At 34.9% G+C, this 10,862-nt stretch overlaps 1 protein-coding gene and 1 long non-coding RNA gene across 2 annotated transcripts; one reads left to right on the plus strand and one right to left on the minus strand.

Annotated features, from left to right (window-relative positions):
- The first annotated feature begins 721 nt into the window (after positions 1 to 721).
- On the plus strand, positions 722 to 1,815 carry LOC118752101. Its single transcript, XR_004994629.1, has 3 exons — positions 722 to 1,073; positions 1,146 to 1,274; positions 1,337 to 1,815. It is a non-coding gene; the product is annotated as an uncharacterized LOC118752101 (long non-coding RNA).
- Positions 1,816 to 7,474: 5,659 nt separating this feature from the next.
- LOC118752100 lies at positions 7,475 to 9,021 on the minus strand. The gene is made up of 2 exons (XM_036486948.1): positions 8,703 to 9,021; positions 7,475 to 7,814 (listed from the first exon to the last, which is right to left on the minus strand). Exons 1-2 carry the CDS (start codon positions 8,957 to 8,959, stop codon positions 7,475 to 7,477), a joined length of 597 nt encoding a protein of 198 aa, XP_036342841.1. The 5' UTR covers positions 8,960 to 9,021.
- Between the last annotated feature and the right edge of the window lie 1,841 nt (positions 9,022 to 10,862).

Raw genomic sequence — 10,862 nt, forward strand, 5'->3', positions numbered from 1 at the left:
GTATGAGACAAGTTGCGACTAATTAATGCCCAATTGTACCCGATTGAGAGTAATCTCGGAATACTCTCTTTAGAGATTAGTCGCACAATTTTTTGCAGGGTACTATGTATGTATGCGTGTGTTGTCACCGCTCACAGAGCGGTTCTCTGCATGCTTGGGTTGCGTATGTACACTTACATATACATACTCAGATGTGAACAGTCAAATACGTGCGTAATAAATTTTGTATGAAAATATTATTTTTAAATACGAACATTTTTAAACGATAATCAAATATAAAGTATTCATTTTTACTATGCATTATTTCCCTCAGTGTACCTAACAATTTTCTAGAAATTCTAAATAAAAAGCCAAAGCGACAGAATAAGATGCTTTTTTTAAAAATGATCTATCATTTTCTGATAGAGAATCATTTTCTGATAGACATTGATAATTTTGGTGTTGATGTATATTACTTTCACCAATCATAAATTTAATAAAGAACGCTGCTTTTAATTCTAAAATCTTCAGTGCTCGATCACCCTCTTTCACCTTTTCAAAATGGCTATGACACAGTTTGTAATGTCTTTTTAAACAAGACATAACATTGCGACTCAAAACGCGATAGCAGATCACGCATCCATGTTTTCTATGCAAAAAAAAAATTATTTACCATTCCTCCCGAAAAATTTTATGTGTGTATTATTCGAATAAACGCGCAGTGAAGTCTCAGCAGCACAGTATACCAGTAGAAAAGGTTTTTGTTTTTGTAGCTGTTTCGTGGTGAAAGTCCTTTATGGGGACCAAATTTCCACACAAGAAATTGAGCACATGGTTGCTTTTGCGTCCCAAAAGAATGAATATTAGAAAACATTTAAAAAAAGTCTAAGGTAATACAATTATATGCAACTAAAAATAATCACAATAATTTGCACTTATGAGTTTTCAACTATTATTTTTCACAAAATAATTTTGCGGATCAGTTTGCTCTGAGCGCTTGTGTTGTTTACCAAAAAAATGCAGCCCTGTTGGTTTTTGTTTCTGTATCGCATCGCGGTGAGTTTCTATTTCTTGGTAATTCGGTTTGTGAAATGGTAAACAAATTATTGAAATTTATTTATCTGATGTGTATAAGATTTCATTAATGCAATTTTTTGTATTTTCAGACTATTAATTACAAGCACAGCATCATCAACGGTGATTGCAAGAACTACTGCAATCCCTGCGGTTTTTCCTCTTGGTAAATGCGTTCAGGTCGTGATCAAGGGTGGTCTCCCAAATCGGCCGGGAATAAGGTTAGTCATTTTCAATTTTATATCTTTGTTCGTCGACATTATATGACATGTCATCATTGCAGGCTATTGTTGCAGAACAAAACGCCGCAACCAGTGCTGTGGTAAATATGTTCCAGCAGAACTGCCCACCGCCGTCGGTGTAATGATTTCGATGGCTGAACAAACGCCATCTCCTGGGCTATTCCCACAGCTTGCGGACACTAGCTATTATATCACGTGTGAATGCAACTGCGGCTTAATTTGGTTATTAACAGTGCAGTAGTACCATGTCATTGGCAAAACGACTAAGGGCTGCTGGCACAAATAGGTTGTAAAGTTTTTGGTATCGATGAACATACTCGAAGAAGACGATGACCGAAAACATATGATGAAACATCTTCTGGCATGCCTTTGACAATCGTTAAGTCAGACGGAGGCTTCACATACGATATTTCACACATGGCTCGAATTCGTTAGCGGACAGAGCACACATTTACAAAATATTTATCGTTCAGCAGAACGTGCATGCATATTCGATATTTCACACATGGCTGGAATTCGTTAGCGGACAGAGCACACATTTACAAAATATTTATCGTTCAGCAGAACGTGCATGCATATTCGATTCCGATTTTATGGGTCGATTATGGAGGACAACCGAACTTCAGTTGCCGGGAATTTTTGATTGAGATACTTTATTTCTTTTTTCAACTTTTTTTTAAATTGTACCACCTTGAACTTTATGAAACTTAATTATTGCTATTCATAATAAAAAACATTTTCATTTCAGTGGCGCTGTCCATCGGCTACCCAACTGAGGTTCCGTTCCCATCCATAATCGATCCATAAGTCATAATCGCACGAACTAATCAAGGCTATCATAGAATCCATCGTAGTCCGATTTTTCGTGAAATCTACGAAAATGCTATTAAGTTCGAGTAGCTACGAACGCAGCGCTTGCTTTGAATACACATAGCAGTTCAGATTCAGTGATCGCTTTTTCGTAGATTTTAAGAAAAATTGGACTACGATGGATTCCGCCACCAATATGTTTTCTCCTTTGACAAGATGTTGGAGAATCGCGGCAGCACAGCCGTATTCCTACTCTATGCTCTTACGCGCATATGCTAAATTTCTCGCACCTAGCTAAAGTGCTTGACAAAGGCAGAAGGCATATCTTCAACATTATAAGTTAAAATAAAAAAGTTTAAGGCATGCAATAAAAGAATCAACAGAACCAAAAAATGTTCTCAAAACTATTAAACATAAAAAATTGCACGAATAAAATTCATATTTACAAAATGAATCTTAAAGCACCCACAGTAAGTCCTAAACATATAAATGACTAATAAGAAAAATAATAAATAACAGTAATATGAAAAAGTATGTCGAGAAATCTCTAAATAGTAGCGAAACTATATCTCAATAACAGATAATTTTAAGCAAAAAATACAACCGACTTCAATGCGCATTCAGGTCGTTCTGGTTACGTAGATCCGACTGTCTTCCCTTTTTTTAAATCGTTAAAAAAAAAATTATTACGTATTCTACAGAAAAAAATCAAGATACATATTTAAGGATTTTAAGTAAAAATAAATAAAGGAAAACTTGTTCGTGATATCTTGACCAAGGTGTATTCATGGTACAAAAATCTGAAGGTAAAACCGTTGAAAGGCAGCCTGAACATTTTTAAAGTTTGCTAACATTACAAAAATGTTTTCAAATTTCCAATCTCACAAATACATTCTCATTATCAGTCTCAAATAAATGAAAATTTCAATATTTTCATCTATTTGTTTTTTGTTTTACCTTTATTTGGCATTTGAGTTGCTCTCAAAATTTCAATTTTATAAAATAGACAAACTTCAAAAAGTAAATGATGGCCGACGAATTGTGCAAGCGGTTTTACCTTTAAATATTTGTATCATGGGTGTATTAAACAAGGTGCCGTACGCATAAAACCTAAGCAAATGCTTTTTCTTAAAATTTCAGACCTTTCACTCAGTTTTTTCAAATAAATTTAAGTGAAAGGTATGAAAATCTGAGAAAAAGTAATTGCTTAGTTTTTATGCATACGGCCCAAGGTGTTATTGACAACTCAGTGGGGCTCTCTTTTAAGATACTATTATGTAAAAAAATATAAACAAACGATTCAAAATTCATACAAATTTTTTTCAATTTGACTTTATAGGATGGTTCTTCTGAGAGCAATGTCAAATTCAATCACACTTTGTTAAATACATTTTGATCTCTACCAAATAATGTACTTCCTCTTTAAATATTTTATGAAGTGTTCCAAAATTCGCTCCGAGCGCGCTCTGTTGATCATTTGATTTAAATAGTTTGTCAAACAATTAATACTATAGTTTGATCGGAAATTATATATTCTTAAGTAATTGATCACATTTTATTAAAATATAAACGTTTAATAGGGTAGAAAGTTAGAAATAATTTACTGTTAATATGCATAATTCGCTCAGTGTTCCAAAATTCGCTCCTAGTGAGTTCAATATTGATCATTTGATTTAAATAATTGTTTCTCAATCACTCAGTTTTATAGTTTGATCGAAAACTATATATTCTTAAGTAATTGATCACATTTTATTAAAATATAAACGTTTAATAGGGTTGAAATTGTGAAATTACTACTGCAACTACTCGTGAAAACTTACAATAAAAGCAATGTAGATGAAAGTACTAAATATTATTATTAAAATTAGATCCATATATAAAACATTTTACATCATTTATTTGAAGTAAATCGGAATATATTTTTACATATAAGATAGTTTCCATTTAACTCATAAAGTACATATTTCACTACAAATATTTTTAAGATCATTTCGAATTGCAAAAATAGCGCTAATTAGTTGTATTGAAGTATAAAACATTTTATTACGTCCATGTTTACTTATAAAGCGCATAACAATATTTCTCTCGCCATTTATCCGATGATAAAATTTTTCACCACATTATTTTGCTGCACAGCACCCTGAATGCGGCAAAACAGTTGCTGGCAACCCTCAAGTCCTTTATGGGGACCAAATTAACAGCCACAACAACAAAAACCTTTTCTACTGGTATACTGTGCTCAGCAACAACTGATTTGATTTGCTTTGCCGAAGTGCTAGCAAAGCATCAGTCAATCGTCAATTATCGTAAGACGCACGAAGACGATCATATCATAAAGGCCCGTCCACATAGAACTTTGGCGTTGCGTTGGCGTTGGCGTCGCTTTGACAGCAGCGCGAGTGGCGTGTGTTCTTGCTACAATGAACGTTTTGACAGCGCCGGCGATGACATTTGTTCAAGCCACGTGGTAGAGTAAACAACCGGGAAATAAGAAAAAGTTTATAATTTAGTTAATAAAACGCATACAAATATAACAAAGCCGAATTACTTACGGCGGTATAGCTTCATAGGAAGGCGGCCCAATAATTTAAATCATCAAATAGACATTTGTTTTGTTTTTGCCAGTGAAAATATTTTTGTATCCTCGAGCGTTATTAAAAAAATGATGTTATCTTTTATCGAAATAATATTAATAGTGCTACTTAGGTACGAGCCTCGCGAGTGTTTGAAGAAAATTAATTCTCGGCGGCGGGAGTGGGTAAGACCTCTTTACTTAAGTCGCGACATTGATGGACTATTTGTAACCAGTTTTGACGAAATGTACAAAAATGACCCGGAGCAGTTCAAAACTACGGTGAGGATGACTAAGGAGGTGTTTGATTTGCTCTTTGGGCTCGTGATGGAACGCCTCATAAAGTATTCCAACAGGCCGTCAATTTCTGCAGAAATGAGACTATTCTTAACATTGAAGTAAGTAAATATTTCTAAAGAAAATTTCATACTAATTTGTGTGCATTACATTCATAGTTTCCTAGCACACGGGGGAACTCAGCATTTGTACGCTACAGCGTATAAAGTGGGTCGCTCCACAGTCAACAAAATAATTTTGGAAACCTGCGAAGGACTTCAACACTATTTGGGATTTCGCGAACTGTGTGGGCGCAATCGACGGAAAGCACATCACTTTAAAATGTCTTTCCAACTCCGGATCTCTTTTTTACAATTACAAGGGTACCTACTCCATCGTATTATTAGCATGTTGCGATGCGAATTACACATTTACTTCTATCGATATTGGTGCGTACGGTTCGCAAAGCGACGGCGGTGTGCTTTGGAATTCTGGATTTGGTCAAAGGCTGTTCCATGATCAACTAGACCTGCCTGAGGATGACATTTTACCAGACAGCAATATTAAGTTTCCGCATTATTTCGTTGGAGATGCAGCATTTCCTTTAAAAAAAAATTTAATGCGGCCATATCCTGGTTAGTATACGGAAAATGTATTGCATAGAAAATGGTTATGTTGAAAGTTGCATTTATAGTTTGGAAATAAAAGAGTCTGATGCTTTGCATTGATAAAACTTGCAACTCAACCATTATTTGCATCTATACTATGTGCATATGTATGTACATACAAATAAGCCTTTTTTAATTTCAGGATTGCATCTGCCACCCGGTCGTGAAAATTTTAATAAGCGCCTTTCAAGAGCTCGGCGTGTTATTGAAAACGCCTTCGGAATTATGACAGCACGATGGAGGATTTTGCTATTCATATTTTTGATGCTGGCTGTTTTTATATATAGTGGGTTCAAAATAATAGCAGCAAAATTCAAAATGACGCTTTTGGCAACTTATATTTACTTATTTTTTGTTAATAATTTTCATTTAAAATAAGGGTCGATCTATATCAGATACCACATAAATAAAAGTTTCAAAGCTTATACAAAGTTTTGTAGCCCATTCAATTTTAGTATAATAAAGTGCAAGTTTCAAGTCGCAAAAAATTACCGTTGATTTTTGAGAATTTTTCTTGTGGAGGGTGTTGCGCATTTCTGCCATATAAAAGTAAGTTTATTTCATGCATTATACGGAAGAAAATGAGAAACACCCTCCACAAGAAAAATTCTCAAAAATCAAAGGTAATTTTTTTTGCGACTTGAAACTTTCACTTTATTATACTAAAATTGAATGGGCTACAAAACTTCTAAATTTTCTAAAGATTCTCATTAAAAAGTTTGAAATTTTGTTGTCAACTTTGAAAATGATTAACAATAAATAAATAAAGATAAGTCGCCAACAGCATCATTTTGATTTTGCTGCTATTATTTGAACGCCACGTATATGTATTTCTTACATTAAACATTTCCATTTCCCTTTGCAGGGATTTCTTGCACATAGCATAACCACCACCATCATATAAATCCATATTTGAAACTTCGTAAAAGTCAAAATGTCACTTAGCTTAATCAGCTGACCCCAAGTGTGTATGTACATATATGTAATTTTATAAAAATTATTCAGTCTTTTATTTACTACAGGGTAATTCACAAGGGTACTGATTATTAAAGAACAATTATCGAATTTAATAAACATAAATTAATGAAAAGTAAAAGAACTTCAAGAAACAAGAAACGAAATATAAATAGGGTGTGTTCAGAAATGCATCAAGCCAAAGCATCAAATGCATTTATTTCTAAACTATAATTGATGGAAATGTCCAATATGCGCAACCACAGTTAAATGCCTAATTGGACCCTAGTTGCGTAAATAACACATTTCCATAAATAATAGTTTAGAAATAAATGCGTTTGATGCTTTGGCTTGATGCATTTCTAAACACACCCATACATTTGTGATCAGCTAATTAAGGCAACCAACATTTTGATAAATTTTATGTTTAAGGTTTATTTTTCCATAAAAGTCTATCTCGTTATTATAACAAACACCAATCCACATTTCAGACTTTGTGCAAAAATTATAAGAAATCTGCAAAGTTGCATCTAAATTTTCATATTTTTTTATCAGATTTTTTAGTAATGTTTTGAGTATGGAGTTTTATAGCCCATTAAATGCTAGTATAAATACACACATCTGAAAAATCTGATAAAAAATATGAAAATTTAGATGCAACTTTGCAGATTTCTTATAATTTTTGCACAAAGTCTGAAATGTGGATTGGTGTTTGTTATAATAACGAGATAGACTTTTATGGAAAAATAAACCTTAAACATAAAATTTATCAAAACGTTGCTGGCTGGTCACAAGTGTATCTGTGGAATTTTGGCAAAAACACTTATTTAATTTTATAAAATACCAAATCCGAAAGCTTTAATAATTGCCGCAATTATAGTTGAAAACATAGTTGAGTATCACAACTTTGATTGGGCCTGCTCCGGATGTTTCAATACATAGCTGTCCAGAACTTTATAAAACTCAAAATTGCGGCTATTATTAAAGCTTTCGGATTTGGAGCCAACAAATTCATTGACCGCCACGCATAGTGATCCGAACCTCTCGTTCGCCTCGTCTTCTACACGACGCCGTTTATTTTTTTTTGCGCTGTTGGACTGCTCCGTGTCGTTTGCCGGAACAGAAGGAAGAGGAGAGCTTACTTCATACTCCTCATAATAAGAGGTTTCGGTCACGTTGCACGGGCTGATGCCGTTTATTTCCTCCTCCTGTGAAGTAAAATCCAGATTGGAAAATGTTCTGAAAATAAATAGACAAACATAGATTAAAACTTAAGTATATATACACATAAGAACATATCGAGTGCTGAGTGGAAGATCGACCTATCTCGGCAGCCAGTTCGAAAACGCCCTACCTCAAAAAACTTTTCAAGAACGCCCTATTTCAGAATTCGTCTCAAAAACGCCCTATCTCAGCTGCCGATTCAAAAACGCCCTATGTCAGCACATTTTCAATACATTTTGAAGTGAGATAGGCCGTTTTTGAACCGAATTCTGAGATAGGGTGTTTTTCAATAAAACTCTGAAATAGGGCGTTCTTGTAAAGTTTTTTGAGATAGGGCGTTTTCGAACTGGCTGTCGAGATAGGTTGATCTTCCATTCAGCAGTCGATATAGGAATTTTCAATTAAAATAGAGTTCTATTTCTAACAAAACCCAAAAACTTTGTAGAAAACCATGATCCAAAAATAAATAAATAAAATATTTAAATAAATAAATAAATAAATAATAATAATAATAACAACATTTAAGTATATGTATCATGGTGGAAAACGACAAAAAATGCAACGAATTTTCACGCAAATTTCAAACTTCTTTCCCAGAATTGTTAGAATTTGTTTGAGTACACAGTTTGATAGCCCTTTAAATTATAGTGCGATAATGGCTGCGTTTCTTTATACATTCCGGATAATCCCATTTCACAGCCGGAATAAACAGAATGAGTTTGAAATATACGTCAACATATCATCAGGAACGTTCTAAAGAATAAATAAACAAAAAAGTTTATTCCAAACATTCCGAATGAATAAAGAAATGCAGCCAATAATAAGCATGAGTGGGAAACAAATATCACTTTGAAATTGGGATGCTATTGGTATGACCGACATTTTATTTTTTTGTTAACTTACTTTCGAGGAGCAACGAAGTCTCGCATAAAATCCATGGCTTCCAAATATTGCCATGTGGCTCCATCTTCGGCACCAGATCCTGACTTCTTCTTCTGTAAGCCTGTCTCCCGGACGAAGCGGTCTCTGAGAGACTTCCACCTTGTTTGGCAGTTAGTCGCTATTGGAAGAATTAAATAAGGTAATTTTTTTATATATTTATATACATATACATATATACAATTACATACCAGGTACTCCCACAGCGCATGCAACGGCATCCCAAGCCTTTTCTTTTAATAATTTATCGTAAAGGCAGCTGTGTGCCCTGACCGCCTCTAGTAACTTCTCCTCCATATTTTCTGTAAATATATAAATATATTGGCCCGTAGTCATAGTCAAAATAAAGTCGACTTTAAAGTTAGTTGCAGCTTTTTGACATAATTTTCAATGGGATATCTGTCAAAAAAGCTGCAACTAACTTTAAAGTCGACTTTATTTTGACTATGACTACGGGCCATTGTAAATATTGAACTTAAATACCAACGTGGGTAAAAGTGCACTTAAGCGGAACCTGCCCAAAATCCATCCAAAAAAAGTCAAGAGGGGTATCAAACGACGCCAATAATTTTCCAGGTACTTCACGATTTGCAGGAATTTATAGGAAGCTGTTCCCGGACGACACCTGCATCCAACTCCTTTTTTGGGTGGCGGACTTCGGCCGCGCTTAGGGCCTATAACCCTTACTAAGTAGAATTCTCTTTTCTGTGTTGCCGGAGAAGAGGGGCGGATGCATCTCTGCATAGGCGGCCTTTGCGTGAAATTCATCAAAAGAAGGTACGCAAAGTGGAAGTGTTTTTATTTCCGCTTTCGAATTATTGTTATTAGTTGCGTTCTAGATCTGCAGGAAAAGCTGTTTTCTCCATAAATAAACCTTATGAAAGGTGGTCACCTGGAACAGCTTCCTGTAAAAATCTGCAAATCGTGAAGCAACTATTGGCGTCGATGATGATCATCTTTGAGATGAGTTTTGCGCAGGTCCCGCCCAAGTGCACTACTACTCCAACGTGGATTGCATTTTAGAATTTTTACTTACCTTGTTTTAAATTTAATCCGCAATGTTTTTTTGGGGTATATCTTTAATTCTAATTGATTTCAGCCAAATTTTTACAAAAGCTGGAAAAATGTTGTTCACCCACGCTCAATGAAAATTGTGTATCAGCTGTTTGTCAACGCGCGCAAAAAGTTGAGAGTTGGCCATCTTTCTGCGTTGTGTTGGCGTTGGCGTTGCCCAACTTTGGTTATGTCGAGCCTTTCATATAAATGCATGTATTCATAGTCAGCTGTCGAAGCGACGCCAACGCCAACGCAACGCCAAAGTTGTATGTAAACGGGCCTTAAATGTTGCCACGTCGCAGCAAGCAATGTTGTTTTTTGTTGTAGAAAATGCCCATTCATTAATGAACAAATTAAAAAAAAAGAAGTTTCAAGATCTGAAAGTTTTTTAACTTAAGGTGGTAGAACTAGTAGAAATGTAATTTAGCAAAAAAAAGTGTTATCTATTCCACAAATGTGGTAAAGTCCGAGCACTGGCTGGTGAACCAAACTTCGCTGCTTCGCACACAAGCGCATGTGTGTGATAGTGTGAGTGCCCACCTCTGCCCTAAATCTTAGCATCGCAGCAATTGCCACACACTGGGTTCGTAATTCTTTCAGTGCAGTTTTCGGGTTTGTGTTCACTCATGCATTTACAGCATCGTAGTTTGTTTTTGCAATTATTAGCACTATGATTGAAACCCAAGAACTCTTCACTATCTGTCCGTCATAAACTGGGCAGCGATCCCATCCAATATTCAATCTCTTAGATTCTAGGACCTGCACAAAGACTTTATGCTCTACCTCGATTAATGCATTAAATGATGTTGAAGTCACGCTATTTCTTTTTGGTTTAAAAACTTTTAAACATTTTAAGTTTGCATCAGCCAAGTACATATTTTGTGATTTTATTTTGCTTATGACCTCTGTTTCAGTGTATGCAGCGTTTATACGGGTTATCAGTATTTTTGGCCTGTTCATATTAGGTTCAGAGATCTCATATTGTTCCTTATTAAGATTATTAGCTAGAGTAGATTTAATTTTCTCTTTCTCAGTAACACTGTTGGCATTTATTACAACCGCCCCATT

The sequence above is a fragment of the Rhagoletis pomonella genome, unplaced genomic scaffold, assembly GCF_013731165.1.
Source record: "Rhagoletis pomonella isolate Grant_MI unplaced genomic scaffold, Rhpom_1.0 Rhpom_scaffold_01235, whole genome shotgun sequence".
NCBI classification, from domain to species: Eukaryota; Metazoa; Arthropoda; class Insecta; order Diptera; family Tephritidae; genus Rhagoletis; species Rhagoletis pomonella.